We start from the raw sequence: 21,107 nt of genomic DNA, 5'->3' as shown, positions 1-21,107 counted from the left end.
TTGTTTGGGAGGGCAAGACCCCTTGATATTAGTAAAATTTCGCGTTTCTCACTGATTTACTACTATTCTATTGATAAAATCTATATACATCTCAAACTCAGGGGGGGCAAATGCCCCTCCCTGTCCCCCCTAAATGACGCCCCTGTTCTATATATCAAAGAAATTACTGATATTCGTACTACATTCGGTAAAATATTAACAAAAGAACACATAACGGTAATTTCCTAGCAAAAGTACTTCCTCAATAATGTCTCTTCGCCAGTAAAAAAAATGAAGAAAAAATCAGTATACAGTAAAAGCTCTTTATTCGCGGGGCATGTGTTCCATAAATATGCCGCGAATACAGAAGCCGTGAATACGGAATGGTAATTTATATGGGATTATAAGGGGTACGTTCCTAGGTAACAAAATAAAAAACAAATACATATATTTAAAAAATCAGTTTACTGTAATTGAAGTATTTGACCATATTGATTAATTATTATCTTCAGGGTTAGGCAATGGTTTGAAGAATTTTGTAATTGTTTCTTGCTTGGCAATTTTTAAAAGCTCCTTCAATTCAGACTGATATTCAGCAGTGGCATTAGCAATTTGCCTCTTAAAAATAAGACTTCGTTCCATAGATGAATCAATTTTCATAAAGAAATCACAAAGCTCATTTGCCATTCTTAAACCTTCACTAAGACTTTTCAAATTAAATGTCACGTTTCCAATGCTTGTCGAAGCCTCTTCTTCAATGGGCTGTGAATTTAACATTTCCTCCAAGTCGGTTTCAGTCAAATCTTCATCTTGCGATTCAAGCAATTCCTGAATGTCACTTGATTCTATCTGTTCAAACCCATCTCGTCCTATTCCATTCGCAATTTCGGCTATGTTTGCAGTCAAAGTTTGAATTTGCACACATTCTTCGTCATTTTCCGCAGTCAGAGCAGGCCACAGTTTTTTCCAGCATGACTTCAATGTGTGTGGCTTCAGTTCTTCCAATGATTCTTTTATGTTTACGATGCATTTTGCTATGTCAAATTTCTTCCAGCATTCCATAACATTCATATCAGGATTGCATTCCATATTATCCAATACGATTTTGAAGGTTCGTCTAATGTAATAGAGCTTAAAGGCCTGGATTATTCCTTGGTCCATAGGTTGAAGCAAAGCTGTCGTTTTGGGAGGTAAAAATGTCACTTTTATATTTGGATGCATAGTTTCAAGTTCGAGAGGATGACCTAGTACATTGTTCAAAACTAGAACTGCTTTAAAGTCTAAATTCTGTTTTTTTTTAAATAAGTTTCAACTTCAGAAACAAAACAATTCCGGAACCAGTCACAAAAAATGGCGCTTGTAACCCACGCTTTCTTATTAGCACGCCAAAACACTGGCAGGTCGTCCTTGTTTTGATTTTTTGAAGCCCGAGGATTTAACGATCTGTAAACCATCAGTAGTTTAATGACACAATCTCCAGATGCATTAGAACATAGCAGCAGTGTAACTCTATCCTTTGCTGCCTTAAATCCAGGAGCAGACTTTTCGCTTTTAGAAACGAATGTTTTGTTTGGCATTCTCTTCCAAAACAGTGCAGTTTCGTCTGCATTAAATACTTGCTCAGGTTTGAATCCTCCACCAGCTACTAAGTTTGCAAATTCTTGTGGATATCGTTCTGCTGTAGCAGTGATGCAGCTTCTCCAACGATTTTAATGTTATGCAATGATTGTCTCACCTTAAATTTATTGAACCAAAATTCCGATGCTTGAAATCCTCCATCTGTACATTCACCACTACAACTACCATCAGGTTCTTTAAAATGAGCGTAAAAACGCTTTGCCTTCTCCCGGACCATTGGACCACTCATGGGCACCCTTTTTTGGTTGAGGTCTTCGATCCATAATGACAACGCCACTTCCATTTTTTCTATTGCTGGATCACGAACAATTTTAGCTGACAGTGAAGTTGAAGCTACAGACGACCTTATTTTATCTTTGGATTTTTTTTATCGATCGTACAGTTGATTCGTTGACATTGAATGAGCGTGATATGGATGCAAATGACTCTCCAAGGCGTAAACGATCAAGCATTTCTATTTTCACTTTAAGCGGCACCACAGATTTTTTTCGTGTCGAAATTCGTTTCTCATTTTGTTTAGTTGACATTACTGTATAAATTAGGAAGACAGCGGTAGAGACGTGTTACTCGATCACAATTTTTGTAACAAATGGAAAGACGAAACAATAAAACACGCAAAGCGGCTCTTACCAAACGCAACCTCAAATAATGTGGCGGCATTTATAAATATACTTTATTCATTGAGTAATAAGGTTGCTTTCATTCTGTTTGTTTACATTCTCAAAAACACCGATCGCGGCAAAGGCGGCTTATGTCAAAATCCGAACCAATACAGCGGCGATATCATTTAACCACATACTTTAGGCAAAGTTGTAATAAGGTCTATTTTATATTTTATTAGTCCATTTGACGGCGTTTACAAAGGATATTGGGTTGGATGCCTATTGGAATCCATTTTATTATTATGTATGTATGTATTGATTAGATCCGCGAATAAAGAAATCTTTAGCCGCGAATATAGGAATTGGGTCGCATTTTTTTAATCCGCGAATAGTGAAAACGCTAATGAAGGAAGCGCGAATAAGGAGCTTTTACTGTATTGATGCATACTGAAATCTTCGTTACACGTAGAATCAGTAAGACCATCAAAAACATTCGAATAAAGAGAGAAGTCAGGATAATCTAATTCAACCAATACCGCAGTATGTTTTTGCGAACACTCGGCAAATTTCATCCACACATTTAAATCAATGACGTCATATTCCTTCGTCGATGCAAATTTAGGATCTACATTCTCTATAGTTTCCATGAAAGGTTCAGGTTCACTTATTTTGTTACTGTGTTCATTAATTATAGTTTCTACAACTACAACTTAATTTTGCACTTCGGTGAATCTACGTAGTATTTGTTTCATTTTGTGATCACTCTGTTCAATTCGCTGATTTGTATTCTCAATTTGCTGTGATAAATGTTGACTATTACTGTTGAGTTGTAGCTTCAATTGTACAATCTGCAGATTCATTTGCTTACCAAAATCTTGCTTCAATTTTTGCTTCAATTGTCCTATCTGCTGATTCACTTGCTCACCAAAATCTTGCTTCAATTGTCCTATCTGTTGATTCATTTGTTCACCAAAATCTTGCTTTAATTGTCCTGCTTGCTGTTTAATAAAGTCAGCTAGGTCAGAGGACGTGTACATTTCCCTATTACCAGTTGCTTCAGGTGTATTTTCACTACCAGGAAAACTCATTTTAGTATTTCTGAAAATTTTTCTTCCACTCCTTAATAAGGTATATTCCGTTTTGATGTATTTAATAAAATCACTACGTAACCTTAAAATCAATCTGCAGTTATTTATTTATGAGATTGTTTACTTATCTTCTCACAAAATCTCCTGAATTCCTGAGGCGGCAAACCATCAATTTATAACGACCACTAAATGTGTATTTCTATGAAAATCACCAGTTTGTAATTAGCTTAATGCTTGTTTTGCATATTTTATAAGTCGTTATAGCCCTCAGTCCATATATTTACATAATCTAGATTACTGTTTTATCAAAATCCATCTAAACGCTTCATTTAGGTATTACCTTTTTTTTATTGTAGTACGTAATAAATTAAACATTTACACACTTTTAAATATTGTACATGTATATATCACAAGATGGATTCTCCACATATTATGTTTTTCGTTGCTATGACGACTTAGAAAACATGTCATATGACTACTACAACAGAACATCAATCATAATAACAGAAAAGAAATTACATCTATTTCTCTTTATATATTCTTCTTCTTCCTTTTGAACAGCTTGTGCATATTTTGAAAGCACATTTTGCCTGTAAATACAAGTTATTATATAAAAATTACATAATACCGTTGCAAGAGAAGTTACCTATGGCGGGTTGACGGATATTGCAGGCGCTTTGCTTAAATCTGAATGACAAAACCATGCAACTTGAATCACATGCTGGCAACTTCAAAGGCCTCAAGAGACGCAATGAAGCGTACTCGGACGGATATGGATTTATTAGAAAAAAAAATATTTTCACTCACTTGATATCGTGTTAGTTCTACAAATTTGCTACAAACACGCTCCAACATCTGTACATTACATAGCAATTCACTTCCTTTGTGAGACACCTATCCTTTACTTGTGTGAGTAAGGAGACATTCACAGTAGAAAGGAGATTCATGGTCATAACAGAACGATGCACTGAGTAGACAGCACAGGTTCAGCTAGTTATATTTTAATATTCTGTAAAATATAAATTTTTCACTGTTTACTTTTGATAATTATTATTTCTAATTTATATCAACATAATGATCGAACAAAAGAATTTTATAAAACGGAATAGGATGCAACCCCACATATAGGAATGAAGTGGAGAACTGGTGAAATTGTGATAATTTTAAGGAGAAACTTTCGGCCTCCTAACTTTAATCTGGATCACCCTAACATTTATCTGCTCCTCATCTTCGTAGCTGACTGCACCTTATTATACATACGATGTCACGTTGTATACTGATGCTATATCTACAGTAGGAGTTTTTAAATCATCTACAACTTAATTTACCCTGTAACTTTTCAGAAAAACCGCTACAAAATTGAAATCACCTATACTTATCGTATATTACACCTAAAATGAATTCCATTATTGTATTTATGGACAATTAAGAACAGTAGGGGAATTATACAGAGTAGTTTTGAAGTGTGATTAGAGTCATACTAAAGGACTGCCTATTGCAGGAAACATGTTAGTCGAACTCTTTAGTATGGCACTAATCATGCGTCAGAACGACTCTGCATAAGGTCTTAGATGTTTACTACATGATTACTAAAAATAGATGTTAACATATATAACTAACTAACTCTATGGCCTATGGAACCCGGAGGTTCAGTGCCGCGTTCACAAAAGCTCTCCACTGACTTCTATCCTTAGCTAATTGGATCCAGTTTCTACTTTGTATTCCTATCTCTGCGAGATCCATCTTAATATTATCCTCCCATCTGCGCCTAGGTCTTCCTAATGGTCGTTTTCCGATTGGTCTTCCAGTCAAGACTTTGAAAGTGTTTCTACTTTCTTCCATTCTAGCTACATGACCTGCCCACCTAAGCCTCCTAGACTTGACGACCCTAACAATGTTGGGTAAACCGTATAAACTATGTAGTTCCTCGTTATGAAGCTTCCGCCATTCCCCATTCTCGTTCCTCTTGGGTCCGAATATTCTTCTCAGGATCCTGTTCTCAAATACTTTCAGTCTATGTTCTTCCCTCAGAGTAAGCGACCATGTTTCGCAACCATACAGAACAACAGGCATGATTATCGTTTTATATATTTTAAGCTTCAAATTCCTCGACAGAATTCGCGACGACAAGAGATTTTGAACCGAATAGTAACACGAATTCCCTGCTTTTAGTCGACATTTAATTTCTTCGTGAATATGATTTTCCTCTGTTAATATTGATCCTAAATATTTGAAAGTATCCACTTTATCAAAAGTATTATTTAATATTTGAACGCCTCCACAATTTGCCGTATTACGGTCCCGACGCACTTCCATGTATTTAGTTTTCTCTGCATTTACTTCTAAACCCATGTCCCTGCAAGCGTTTAATAATATCTCTGTATTTATTTCTACTGTTCTCCTATCATCCCCTATTAAATTTACATCATCAGCATATGCCATAACCTGGTGAATGCCGTTCAACTCTAGGCCCTGGTTGTTATCTTTGATTTTCCTTATGGCGTATATATATCAATAAATTATAAACTAAAAGTAACACTATCATCTATTTTGTCAAAGATTTCACACTCTTACGTTCTCATTATAAAGGGAAACCAGAAGTCTATGTTGTTTCACAAAAAAGAAAAAAAGAAAAGAAAGAAAGAAAAGAAAAATAGAAAAAGTAAGTTTGGCAAATCAGTTTCAGCTATTTTCGGAGATCGTAAGTGGCTGTGCTAGTGAGTGCCTCGTGGCTGGTAGTGCTCCGTGAGGAAGGAGATTAAGTGGGCCCTGTGATACACCCACACTACACTTACACTTTTTGTTCCATTTACACGTACATACATTCCCTTCTTTTTTACACTCTTTCTTCTTTCTTTTTTCTATTTTCATTTTATACTTCCCACTTTCCTCTACTTTTTGCCCTGTTCACCTTGGCTTTTCGCCCTCTTTCTCTGTCAGAACTCCCTTCCCGATTTTGACCTTTTCCTGATTTTGACTCTTTACCCGACTTGTGTCCTTTTCCCAATTGTGTCCTGTATTTTATTCCATTTTGCATTTGAATCATAAATTCTCTGTTTGAGGTACACATTTGACCATTTTTGTATTAGTAGCACATATGACTAGTGAGCACCTACCTATTTGACCGATAATGGTCTATGACAAGACAAGCTATTTTCTGGCGACCTTCGAAGCTGATTTAGCGACATTTTGGCAATACTATTTGGCAACAGTGCAAGAAACAATTGACAACATCGATTAATGCCGGGGTAAATATGACGTATGTTCATTCTGCTAAAATTTCCAATTTAAAATTAGTTTTAAGAAAGTGGATAGATGAAATGTAACCGTGAGTGATTTTGAAGAGTCGGTAAAACGAATATTTAATTGCGTTGGATATGGATTTCCATTTACGCAATCTGAAACCAGCAACTTATTGATTACCGTTCATAAGAGATTTCATTTAATATCTGCTAGGAAAGTATTTGCTTCACTTCACGTTAGGGATGCAAAAATTTGGAAATTTTACATTTGAAATTAGCTACGTGCAAGATAAATATAGATACGAACAAATTGCTTGCAGGTTTACTTTTGGCATACCACTCGATTTTCCTTATTGTGTACTAAATGATTTGCGTTGGGCGACATTTCACTTGGTATCGATTATATTCAAGGGGGCCGTTAGAAGTAATTGTTGGCGAATTACAATTCTTTTCCGATTTGCGTATGAATATAACAACGTAAAAAAAACAACGGATATAGTATACGAGAGTGCCTCATCATTTAGCGAGGACTCACGAAGTGCAGTCTTTTAAGGATTATTCATTGAGGATATAGGAACTTGAAAATGAGGTAACAAGGCGACTTTGATTTAATTACTGAGTAATATAAAATACAATGTACGTCGGTTTGCGTTGCGTTTCGTTGTGTTTTATGGTATGCGAAGAATAATAATGTGCCCTTGTACGTAGTGTATGAGTATATGTGGGGGATTTGAAACACATATCGCATGTCACGTGCACGTGGATGCTTCTTACTACTCCTAAATGTAATAAAATCATTTTTATACGTAGTGCAACAGTAGGAAGTATCCACGCGCACAGATCATGAGGCACTGTTGTATACTATTACCAAAACAACTTGTGCTAGGTGGCCAGTAAAAAGCACGAATGCTATCAGCACGGGAGGGCGAGCTGGGGGACCGGAACCTTAGCGAAGGGATGCGTCAGCAACGGTGGGTATACGCATAAGCGAGGGTAGTGAAAACAAGTGAGTTTTGTAAATGAAACTTATTTCAATATCACTTGCCATAGTTTCATACTAGTTACGCTCCACGTGTAAACGTAAAATACAGTTTATGTGCACTACACAGAAATACAATACCGGTGCACAATAGTATCTAATACGGTCATCTTTCTTATGCACTCACTTATTTTATCCGTAGTAAAGCACATATAGTGATTTACACCAGAACCCTACACTTGTAAATTTAAATTACAGGTTTCTTACTTTGTATTTATTGTCTATGGCCTGCAGAAATTTAATCTTTATAAACATATTTGTTCATGCAACATATTCAATTTTATCTGTAAATCTTACAAAATGTGGTGTACCAAAAGTAAACCAGCTCCCAAATTAGTATTTACGATTTATCTTCACCTCCTTTTAGACATAATTTATGCATGCATTAAGATGATTACTGGATTGTGTTGTTTGGTTTTAAAAAAAACCTGCATGTGGAGTAGAAAGTTAGAATATTGACCGTAAGTACCTTATACTAATGACCATAAGATAAAGTTCAAGATTACATGAAAAAAAGGAATAATAGTGATAACATCTCTTATATCTTATCGAGTATAGAAAGCCTAAAATCACTGCTGATGTGATCACTTCCTGTTTTCAACAATTTTTTCCAAAATATTTAACTAAAAACTATGGTCTATTATTGCCTATGTGATGCATTAAAGTAATAATAGGATAATGAGAGCACGGTGCCTTAGTGGTAGTGCATTTACTTCTGGTGCGAGAGTCCTTGGTTCGATCCCAGCCTCCGCCAAGTAGCCGTTGTGGTGGACAAACACACTTGGCGTGGGTTTCCTCGAGATTCTTGTTCCGTCCTTTTATCATGTTCCGCTCAGAAATGATTTCAGTACTTGAATAATTACGTAAATAAATTGTAGTCAGAGCAGGGAGTCAATCCAATAGCGATTGAAGCATTAACCATTAAAATTAATGAATTAGGTGTCCGCCATAAAGTAGACTCATTTCTGAAACCGTTTAAATGTAAAAGAAGTAAAATAAACTTGTTCATAATGGCACTTGCCACAACTGAGAAGCTTCCATGCTCAATGGTTTTCCACTAACTTCCTTGTCTTCACGTACGATTTTTATGTTTTGATATCATCCATTAATTGTAGTCTCATTCACCCCTCCTTCTCTTCTTTGCCACTATACCTTCTAACACGCAACCAGTTTCTCTTCTTCATGATAATAATATCGTTGTTTTCTAATGCACTATTTGTAACACCCTCTCATTCATTTCCCGCTGGATCCAACTAATTCTCTCCATTTTTCTCCACATCCACATTTCGAAAGCTTCCAGTCGTTTTTTCATCATCATACAGTACAATACTCCATACCAAGCATTTTATATTACTTCTTTCATCAACTCTTCATTCAAGGTTCCACAAGACTCTTTTCTTCTTTCTAAAGACTTTCTTCGCCATTCCTATCTTTGCTTGTATTTCACGTTCGCACTTTATGTCATCTCATCACTAATAACACAACCAAATATCAAAAACTAGTCATCTGTTCTATTTTCTCCCTCAACTTCGTTCCAATCACTAATGTCTACAACAGTGATTACCAACCTGGGCGTTAACGCCTCTCAGGGAACATTATGGTTTCCAAAAGGGCGCTGGAACAGAAAATGGTGATTGGGGGGCGTTTAAAATTTCATGACCTATTAGGGTTTTCCCTTATTGTTGCACGAAAGCTATTTTGCATTTTACAAATTATTAGAGGTTTATATTATTTATTTTTTACAAATAATAGTGTAGATTCTTCAAGGCTGGTCTTAAAAATAACCTTTTTCTAGTTCTTAGGCTGCTTCGCTACAGTGCGCACTGTATGTCCCAACATTTTAATTATTGTCTCCCATTCTTTGTTTAACCAACCGTTAAATATGTTTTGTTTTTAGAAAATAAAATCAACAAGTTCTGTGTCATTCTTGGCTCCAATTAAAAATCTTGGACAGTATTATGTTGTGTTTCTTTTAAATGCCTTGCAAGGCCTGAAACCGAGTGCTCTGTTGTAACATATTTAAGATGTTTCTTAACCCGCAACTTTAAATTTGTGACTCTTTGAAGAACTGCATTTTATGTTGTAGACTCCCGATTTTTCATTGCGAGCGATTTAATAAGTCTTAAAGAGGGTAATATTCTTTTCCAGAGCTTTGGAGAGTTTTAATGCTGTGTATTATGATACTGGATAAAAATCTTATTTGTTACAGTTATCGATCTGGGGAATTAGGTAATCCAATATATATATATATATATATATATATATATATATTGGCAGGATGGATGGATTTGGATTTAACGTCCTTTACAACATTGAGGCTATATGAGACGTATACGGTATACCTACAGCTTAACACGAAATCCGAACCACATGCTTCTGCCAGGAATCAAACTCGGGTTTCCAATGCCAAAAATGCGTTCGTAAACCATATGCGTAATGCGTTGAGGCACGAAGGAGCTCAAACAATTTTTTTGTAATCACTAAGTTTTAGGTCTGTTGAAACGTAGATTTAAAAGAAAAACCTAATTATGTTAATAAAGTAAAAAAAAAAAAAAATCATGCTACCGAACTTCAATAGGTAATTAAACTCTTTAAATCAGAACTTCAATAAATTTGGCTGTAGAATAGGAGAAAGGTGGTTTTTGCACTGGTCTACTCTGGTGAGTCCGTTCCTTTTATTTCCAGGTGTTTTTTTTTTATTATTATTATTATTATTATTATTTCTATTTTTGTCCTACGTGAACAAGGCTCCAAAGAAGAGCCGAAAAAGTGGAAGTGTGAAGTATTTTCAGGAATCAGAATTTCAAGTAAGTAAAATTATTGTTAAAGTTCCTGAGCGTGTTAGCATATTGTCTGACACTTCAAGAACGGTCTAACTTCCTTTACGATAGAGTACATAGCTTAACTCGAAGGTGATCAATATCAACATATTCTGTAGCTGCCTCTTTATTTACTGTCATAAATTAATTAATTATTGTTTGCTTTCTGTATCATTCTTTTAGGTACGGCTAAGACTTGAACATGAACGGAGAGAAATCTGGAAAACGGTGGCAGCCATATAACCGAGGCCGTGGCTTTTACCGCGGACGAGGAAGATGGTTTTATAATAAATCAAACAGAGGAAGAGGCCGAGGATTTAGTTGGGGAAATAGAGGTACGATTTACTTACGTAATTTGTTTAGTAATTTCTTCGATAGATATTGTAGGTATCATTCAATAACATCCTCAATCGTCAACTTACGCTTAATATATTTGAGACGGTCCGTTTCATTTGCGTTCTGTCATTGTGAACCAGGTTTTCTGAGAGTTTTTGTAATTTCGTAGGAATCTCTTCGTCTGCCGAAGAAAGAACGAACCTCAACATATATTGGAAATATTTTCTTTCGAGGGTTGCATGAGACATACTAATACGTAAATTAGTGAATCTTAGTTTATTTCTCGGTGGCTCAGTGCTAGAGCGCTCACATCTGGTGCAGGAGTTCTTGGTTCTTTCTAGCTTGCGTCAGGTGGACTTTGTGCGTGGATTTTCTCGGGATCTTCTGTTTTCTCTCACTTTCGTTATTCCACCGTTATCACCCATCTTATCAATATTAGAGCCCTGAATTAATGGCAAATTAATAAGTGCAATATAGCTAACAAAATTTCGAATTCAAAATCCAAAAAAATGGGAAAATAAAACAAATAAGGAATTTTAAAAAATAGGCACTAAAATATTTAAAAATTATAATAGCCTGTAATTGATTTTACTAGTCGAGTAATAATATAGATCCTAAGAAATAAATTGTTTCAATATGCAGTTAGTACTTACAATCTAAAATCTCGGGAAACTTCAAATTGCGCAACCCATAAGGGACAACATCGAACAATCCATTCGTCAGTCTTCTGTATTGACAATGAAGCAAAATGATAAACAGATAAGCATTGTCACACTTCATTCACACTCCGTTCCGGGGGCCTTAGAGAAGTTTATTAGCAGTTCACTTAAAGTTATTTCGTACTTTTGTTTTCTGATATTATCAACAGCTTTTCAAGATTTTTAAACGAAAGACTTTGTCTTCTATCAGAAAGAATTCGCTTTCAATATGAATACCCTATTTTTTCTGAATAGAAAATATGGATTTTCTAGAAATAGAAAAGATTATGGATTAAAATATCTCGTAAAAAACAAAGAAAGATAGGAAAAAGAAATAAAACATTTTAACACTTCTATAATGCGACAATAAACTATTCTGGTGTTTACTTGTGTATGCTATGTGATACGTATTGAATATAATGAATGTTATATTCGTACCTTGAGTATTGAGTCTGGCGAATTATTTATTAATTGTATAGGAATACAGGTGTTGCGGTACTCCTAACCATGTTCCCAATAACTTTTCCAAATTACATTTTAAAAAAAGAATAAGTTCAGACGCTAGGAATACAGGTGTTGCGGTACTCCTAACCATGTTCCCAATAACTTTTCCAAATTACATTTTAAAAAAAGAATAAGTTCAGACGCTTGTATTTTGAATATACCTATCATTTTGTTTCGTTGATAGTATTACTTGACCAGGATATTAGTGCGATTTTTCGCGGAGTGTGCTGCTGTTGTGTGTACATCAGTTTCTAGATAAGCGCGGTGGGACAGGGGAGCGGAGAGCGTCACTCTGCAGTGTATCCAACGATTTCTAAAAGTTGCAATATACATGTTATAAGTAGCCTAATCTGTTTCGCTTAATAAAGAACGCCATAAATTATATGGTTGTTATTGAACGTAAGAATGGTTCTTCCTGTAGTAATGTAGATGTATTGTGGATACTGACATATGCATGGAAATTAACAGTTTAAGAATAACATAGCACGCAAGTGAGTTTCTACCATGTATTAAGCAGATTGTATAAAAATTGGTTACGTTTTATTTGATTTCATTATAAGACAGGAGCAACCTGTAAAACGCAAGAATAACGATGCCAATGACTAAACGATTAATTAAGGGATGATAGCTTAGAGACTTGCGCAATGCCTTATAACTGTAAGTTTAAATCAAGTTAAGGCTCGCGATGCTTGTGTTTGTGTTAAATGTAGGGATTGGCAGAACCGGTTCCTGGTGGAACCGGTTTTCGGGTCTGAACGGATCCGGTTCCGCTGGAACCGAAACTTTGTGACCCCCTACGCTAATCCCGAGCTGCTGGCAGGCTGTGAACAGTGTACTAGATGAAATGGTGGAAGCGAGAGGCAGGCGCCCAGGCGGCGACCACTTGTCCCATTTGGCTAAATAAACTGGGTAACTGGCAAACTCATTGGCCAAACAGGCAAACTGGCCAACTCATTTGGCTAAACACCCACTGGTGGACCAAATTTTTTTTGTGGGGGCACAAGCGGGTCTGGGCGGGGAGGGCACAAGCGCATGGTCCTCTTTGCAGTGCTTTGAAGGTGAACTTTGTGCCTCCTTTACGGGTCTTTGGGGGCTTTCGGATCCAGGTCTAGAACCGGTTCCTAAGATCCGGTTGTGGAACCGGTTCCGCCGGAACTTTATGGTCATCCCTAGTTAAATGTATATTTATCGGTTGACAAATTATTTTCTCGAGTTTTAACCAAGGAAGAATTCCGATACCTTTCCACTCAAGAACCGTGGAAGTCCTCTCCGTTGGTCTATTGACTAGCGCATGCGCCTTTGTTGTACGTGGTTCTGAGTTGAAATCCTAGTAAGAGCTCAAAAATTAATTTTACAATCTTTGACTTCCATTAATCATCCTCCTCTAGCATAAAGACCATAATCATAGGACGTTAAACTAAAGGAATTTCATTTCATTTTTTCGATGAATGTGGATCCTTTCGGGGGGGAAAGGAGGTGATTTTTCCTTCATTTTTAAAGGGCTATGGGATTGGATAGCTTGTCTTTCAGGATTGACTTGTAAAATCTGACTACAGTGCATCTTTCTTTTAGGGTTATTATCGTAATCCAGCCTTTTGGTAATATGGAATAAAATTATTGATAAAACATCAGCGTATGGGTAATGTAAGCGTAAGTATCATTGCTTCAACACATAATAAATTTACAACTTTTATTTATGAGTACAGAAATTCCCCTTGAACTCCCTCTAAATTTCTTTCAGACTCGAGGTCTCAGGTGGCAAAGAATTAATTCTATTGTCTGCTTTTCATACACAATATAATTTTGAAACTTTGGAGCCTAGTGTTATCTTAGTGTCTGTAATACATAATCATTTGTCGATTGACTTTAGAGGACTGAGTTTAGCCCGTAAGCACAAGTTGCATATAATTCAAATATTTCAGAGATACGGTCTTGTTTAACAAAACCTGTCCCTCTCTCTTCTCTATCTGAAAAGCCCTATATCGTTGTCCACATAAAATTCAAAGACAGAGGCAATCATCTTTAAAGACCTGTATTTTTATTTCAAGTGTAAGTATTAAAATGTGATACGTATGGTTGAAAGAGGTTGGGTGGCTTTTTTATTTTTATTTATTTATTTATTTTTTGCTAATACTGAACTTAGGTACCTATAGTGCGTCCAGTAAGAGAACGTCTCTGACAGCTCGCAGTAACATTGCCACTACTCGCGTGTCAAGGTTTTTTTTTTTTTTTTTCGGTGCAACTGTAGTGGCAATTTAATTAATGGTATAAGACAGAGTGATCGTGGTTGGTAACACTGGTATCAAAGTAGGGGCTGCAATGTCCCACCGCATGTGGTAAGAAACGTCAGAGACCATCTCTTGTTGGCCGTGCTATAACACTGGCACTCATCATCTTCATGAATTGATGTAAGAAGCGGCCGCGTGATTTCCGCCCAATTGTTTCATCACCAGTATCTTTGTGCAATGAGATAACAGTGGAAGACTAACTTCGTTCTTCAAACTTGATACTTTGGCAGGGTGTCTATCGGTCACGAATGTAACGAAAAAGTCACAAAATCAGAAAACGGTCATGAAAGTCACGAAATTTAGCTTTTGGGTCACGATTTTTTTTTTTAACTGTACAAATGTAAGTACAGATTGGAAAATTTCGTTCTATAAAACGTCAAAATTCACCACCAAAAATGTCTGTGGTCGGCTTTATACGCTACCAAATCGCAAGCAAAGTACGTTTCTATCGCATGGATGAAAATTCGGCCTAATTCGCACCCAAATTTGCTCTTGAAAATGTTAAGAAATTTTATGATTTGGTGAAGAGAAGGTCACGAAATTTCATTTTGGAATTTTAGTAGACACCCTGTTTGAAAAACTTATACAAGTGGTTTTGTTATTCAAATACATAATGTCCCTTTCAGAGAAGAATACAAGTTCGGGGTGAGGAAGCGGGGAACAAAGGGTGTAGTTGTTGCCCTCTGAAAACTTCTATGATTGTTTATTAGTCTCAAAAAGCAAACATTTCTTTAGAGTTGCCAGGAATACGGTGAATGCCATGTTTGTGTGAAAATCCAAAGAAATGTTCCCTTCTGATCATTTGAAGGGAGGAGATGTTGTAAATCAAGCTTCAGTGACACCTGCCACATGGCTAGCCAGCAGTTAAAGAGCAGAGAAGTTCCGTCTTAGTCTTAAAAATTAAGGACGAAAAAGAAAAAAGCGTTTGAAAAACTTATCAATGAATATATTGTATTTGAGAGTAAATATGTTACTCATTTCACTATAGTTTAATTTATTAGACTACAGAGAGAATCTGGAGAGATTGTTTGAAAAAAATAAATACAAATTATTTGACACTTTTTTCAGTCTCGATACTTCCATAACCAGAAAATAAAATTATAAATCAATTTACCTCGCATCACCATTGAATTTATACTTCTTGCATCTTGCGTTCATTATCGACTCAAACAACTTTATATTATTATTATTATTATTATTATTATTATTATTATTATTATTATTATTATTATTATTATTATTATTATTATTATTATTATTATTATGGTTTAAACTGGTTTTAACTTAAAAATTGGATAGGATCTGTGGTTACTGCCCTTCGTGGTGATGACCCGTTTGTTAATTTCCTAGCTTTCTTCCTGAAGAATATCATCATGGCTTATTACCTAAAGGAATTAGCAGTTATTTTTATAACTCCAAAACTTTCTCATAGCACTTAACGAAAAGTAATTTGCAATTAAAAATGATTAATGGAAAGTAATTAGAAAACTTTTTGGAGTTCATCTTTTTAGGTTATGTTGTTTCAGTTTGTGACTCACACAAAGCCAGAGTTCCTCAACTCTAGACTAAATCATAACTAAAGGGAAAGGCCAGGCCAGTAGCCAGCTCAAAAAATGTAAGGGGTCCCCGGTAGAAGTTAGGGGGTCCCGATCCAACCATATTATAGTTCATCACCATATCATAGTTCATTTGCAAGCCTTTTGTGAAAATTTTTAGGGGAAGCAGTCAAAATTTAAGAGGGCCGGCTCTCTTGGCCCCCTTGGATTCGGGCCTGGGATAAGCCATGAGTATAAAATAACTAAGAGGAACTTAAGGTAGAGCAAAACTCGTGCAACGATCTGACGGACAGCTATGTCTAATAAGTGTAATGGAAGAGTTTTCTAAAGAACTTCCTTACCACACGATCGGAATCAAGAAATACTTATTTTTTTTAGCAAATGTTGTGCATTTATCTGTTTCTATTATGTCATAATGCTTTTATGGATAATAGATTTAGCTGAGGACATTATTAATTATTATTCTTATGTATAAATTCATATGTAGAAAGGTGAGAAAACTTGCGATTGTTGGACACGTCATAACATCAAAATGCCACTAGACTAGAGTTCACATTGTTCCCTTCGTTGGCATCTTGCAAGTATACTTTTACCTCAAATCCAAATACTGGCTTACATTTTATGACATGAAATGAGAAAGAAAGTGGCTCGAGCTTTTGTAAGTGCCGGTCTCAGCATTTGTCTGATATGAAAAAGGAAAACAGGAAGAGTTTGGGTATTTGCAGACCCGTATTTAGGTAAGTGCTATTCTGTGCTCGAGCACAGGACGGCAGAATTTAAGGGACGGCAAACTTTTGGAAATTAAAAAAAAAAGGATTCACAGTAAAGTAGTATTTAAGAATACCAACCCGCAGAGTCCCGCGCAAGCGCGAGAAATATATTAATGTGTTTAATTACGGTAGTTACTAATTAGCTAACTTATCTGATCATTAAAAAAAAAAAGTCCTCTTCTCCCCCAACCCCAAGGGGTAAGGATGAACTTGAACATCATGAAAACTAATATCGTTAAACTCAGCGATCTCCAAAACTATGAATTCAACACTAATGTTTGTCGTTTTGGATTACTTTTAAAATCTCGCCCCCTCCCTGGGGAGTGGAGTATGACCTTAAAGTTGAATTGGATTAAAACTCACTTATTAATCTCGGCGACATCAAAAACTGTGAATTCAATTATAATATTGGTCGTTTTCGGGGAAGGGGGGAGGGCGGAAAATTATTTAGAGCACAGGGGCGAACAACATATAAATTCGGGCCTGGGTATTTGGCATCCAACATAGAAGCGAGATCTCGATCAAATGAAACGAAAACGTTGCAGTTAGTGCTTTTAATTTTTCTCTATCGTAGGATACTTTATATGGATGACTTGTCAATAAGTGACTAAAGATAATAAGTTTATTTTGAAGCACGAATGGATACACACATTAAAAAAAAGTTCAGTGGGAGAACTTAAAACAAGTTCTAAATTATCGTGAAATATGAGTATTCTTCACAAATATGAACCAGTAGCCATATGATAAATGTGAAACAGATTGTGTCAAGTGCCATGCCGAGAATGGACAATGCACACACCTAACACCACATCTGTTGCTTCGTTTTCTTCAAGACCCTTCCATTTCAAGGGTCTTTAGTCTTGTGTTCTAGTGAATAGGATTTGATCAGTTCAGTGCAGTTTTCGAAATGTTTACTGATACCCGCCAAGTCAATTTCCTTTGCTGCATTTTGTTTATTTATTTTTCTAAAGAATAAATAATCAACGTGTTACATTCCGTTTAGCAATATTGGTCTCTAAGCATGATTATGAACTATTAAGAATTAGCGTTACTCACAGGCTGAGACGTTTCCCTTTTATACGTAATAAGGATTAATTACATCAACAAACTTTGCTTAAGAAAGTGAATTCAGCTAACGACAAAGATAATTTCGAAAAGGGTTATCTGCAGCTTTAGACAAAAATGACTTTACACATAGCTTTCCTCTATTTTAATAAAATCAGCTTATCGAGGATAAACATGTAAATAGAAACTGAAGAGGGAAAACCATAGGCTGTTAAGGATTAGTTAGTTCATATAATGGATTCAGTTTCTGGTGTAATTGAAAATACTTTTTACCTTTATTAAATTATGTAATTACGTCATTACATTCTAACCATTTAATATTTATTTTATCACTTGCATCATTTTTGTTTCCTTGAATTGTGATTTCTAGAAGGAAATTTAGATATAAGATTGGCCACCCTATAAAAATTCTTCATAGCAGGGAATGGGTGGAGAAACTCAGCTGGAAGGTCGCTAAGACCGAATTTCGTAGCGTTGCAAGCTCCTGAGATGCGGATTATACCTATTCACTCTAATTAGTTTCAGAAGTAGCATTAATTTTATAACAACATAATGCCTGTAAGAGTTACCCTGAAAATGGATTTTGTATTTCTTTTTTAATACGTAATTCATTTTTCCCCCTGAATTTCACTGGAGTTCAATTCCTTAAAAGGACAAGGAATCTTCAATTGTCAGGCACCTCACTTTAAACTTTAATCGCTCCCCTATCGCCTCAAATGTAACACTGGGTATATTTCTTTTAAATAAAGTTTTCAAAATATGTCAGAAAAAAAATTTTTTAAATTACTAAACCATGCTAAATAATGACATCAGAGAGAGTTATCTTTATCTACCATCTCAATCAGGGGCGGATCCAAGTCTCCTTCGGAGGCGGTTAGAGTTTGTCGGTGAAAGATTATCAGTTTCTCTCTACCGGACTGTAAAAGAATATCAGTGCAAAAGAATTTTGTTACTCAAGACACTGCTTAGACAATCGATCGAAGATCACATGGTCCAACTTGATCGCAATTTCGAAGACATCTCAAAACTACACAATAGAACTTGCTTTAAATAATGAAAGCGTAGTTGCCAAAGTAAATTTTGATTCACAAAGATGAACTTCGAGGTTTTGTTAATAGAAGAAGCAGGAATTCCTTACACTCGAATGCTACGAAGTTCTTAGCGTTTCTTTGTGCAATATAAGGTTAGTTCATTCGCAAGTTATTGCCAAATTAATGTGGAGGGTGTATGTACTTTTTTTTCAGTCCCTTAAAGTGTTCTGGAAATAACTTCTATAACTTTTGAAACTGTTTGTCTCAACTTGAAAAAATAACTGTAATAGATTAATTACAAGTAATCCGGTTAGAAACACTATTGTTTATATTTTAGTTCCAAAACCGGCCGCCGGCACTTGTTCGCTGGTCAGGTAATACTGTGAAAGATACATACAGTGTGTCCAAATGAAAATATACCAATAAGAAATTTGAATAACTCGGGAACCAATAGAGATATAATCATTTTGTTTTTTTGGAAAAAGGAAAGAATAAAATTTTATGTCCAGCAAACAGTTGAATGCAAATCTTCATGCATGCGCATTACTTGGGAGCAAAATGATGTCCTTTACCGTTCGCCAGAAAGTGGAGTGCTGTTTATGATTCGCAGAATTCAAGTCCCCTGTAACCGTACAGAGAAGATTTAGACAACATAGACAAAAGCCCGAGACCGTCATTGCATTGATAGATGGCACAAACAGTTGCAGGAAACTGACTCTGTTGAGGAAGAAAGATAGGTAAAAGAAAAACCCTGTGAATGATGGAGTGGAGACGGTTCGGGAAGCTTTCCAGCGAAGTCTGTGTAAATAGATAGGGCATGTGAGTACACAACTGCAAATCCCACGTTTGACTATGCATGATACTGTGTATAAAAGGTTACGTTTCAGAATCTACAAGCTACGGCTTATTCTAAAGCTTCAGTTTAATGACAGACCTTACAGATATGAATCCACTGTTGGAATACTATCACACATTGAAGAGGACAACGATTTCCCTTCAAGTTTTTCTGACGAAACCACCTTCCATGCGTCAGGTAAGGTGCATAGACATAACTCAGGATATGGGGAAAGTAAAATCCACATCAGTTTGTGGAACATGAACGCAACAGACCAAAATTAAACATATGGTGTTCGTTGACTAAAAATGGACTCATTCTTTCAAGAGGCTACAATTACAGAAGCAATGTACCTTACAGTGTTGGAAAATTATGCTATATCTCGCACAGCACAGGGATACATGTTCCAACAAGACGGTCTCCTCTCCATTATGACCGTTGTATGAGAAAATTTCTGGATAACCATTTCCAGAACAGTTGGATTTGAAGGGGAGTCCCATTCAATAGTCCCCCGAGATCGTCCAACTTGACCCCTGAATTTTTTTCTTTGGTGCTACGTAAAGACTTCCGTGTACTAGACCCAAGTTAAGATTTGAGTGATCAAAGACAAAGAATTACCGATTTTTGTTGATCCGTGACACCTCAAATGTTATGCAACACTTGGAGGGAGGTTGAGTACCGCCTTGGTGTTTGTCGAGGGGGTTTACTGAGGTGAGTTGATTTTCTTGTGGTACTGATATAAAATTCTGTTATTTCCTTTTTTCAAAAAACAAAACCAGACCATTCTATCACTATTGATTCTCAAGTCATACAAATTTCTTATTGGTATATTTTCATCCGAACACACTATATAACCCACAGAGTTTGATATATGTTATGGTTTAGGAAGCTCCAGTCCTAATGATACGGTAATTTAAAAAAGCTTGATAACTCACATAATTTGATACACATTATGGTTTAGAAATCAACAGCATGATATGGTTCACCGCTCTTACTTTCGATTAAGAGCCATATTAATCTGAAGCTTCATAAACCATAATATGTCAAATCATGTGGTTTATAAAGCTTTATTTACTCATATTATTGTCATCAAAGCAAAATGCTGGTTATTATTATTATTATTATTATTCTCTCCAGGTGCAACTTGTATCTTCTAAACTAGATATTGCATGCAGGTTATTTAATGTTAAATTAACACCTCGTAACCCAATCATTTAAGATTATAATGAAATGTTGTGATCCTTAATAGAGAAACGATGTGGGATCATCAACTTACAGTATCAGAAATTTCTAATCAGATGTTTCTATGCAATCCTTGTTAAAAATTAAGAAACACGGATGACAAACAAGCAGAATTGTTTCACCACCCAGATTTTCAGGTAACCTGAAAACGTTATTATTTTGTGTGACTCCACAGGCGTATGCCAAGATGATATGTATAAGTTTAAGTACTATTATGATTTCAGGTCAAAGCAATGCAGGAGGATCTTCAGGTATAGGGCTCAATTCTCAGCCAAATGTTTTACGGAATCAAAACAATCAGCAGATAATAACAGATACATTCCAAGTAGTACGTGGTCCGTATAAAGGATGGAAGTTGTATTTTCCTGAAAAAGG

The 21,107-nt window shown here is 35.9% G+C and overlaps 1 protein-coding gene across 3 annotated transcripts in view; it reads left to right on the top strand.

Moving 5' to 3' along the window:
- Nucleotides 1-6,068: 6,068 nt before the first annotated feature.
- rec (minichromosome maintenance 8 factor recombination-defective) overlaps nt 6,069-21,107 on the top strand; it is a 94,969-nt gene continuing 79,930 nt past the window's right edge. Inside the window, exons 1-3 of one of the 3 annotated variants that reach the window (XM_081730645.1) lie at nt 6,069-6,555; nt 10,591-10,742; nt 20,957-21,106. In XM_081730645.1, coding sequence (XP_081586771.1) covers nt 10,610-10,742; nt 20,957-21,106 — 283 coding nt within the window. In that variant the 5' untranslated portion in view covers nt 6,069-6,555; nt 10,591-10,609. Of the gene's footprint in view, nt 6,567-7,910; nt 8,050-10,590; nt 10,743-20,956; nt 21,107 lie in introns of those variants that run through there. The other 2 variants (XM_081730644.1, XM_081730646.1) reach the window with 2 other exon arrangements.

The sequence above is a fragment of the Thermobia domestica genome, chromosome 11 (assembly GCF_964235325.1).
Source record: "Thermobia domestica chromosome 11, izTheDome1.hap1.1, whole genome shotgun sequence".
Classification (NCBI taxonomy): domain Eukaryota; kingdom Metazoa; phylum Arthropoda; class Insecta; order Zygentoma; family Lepismatidae; genus Thermobia; species Thermobia domestica.
This window is presented reverse-complemented; position numbering and strand designations above follow the sequence as displayed.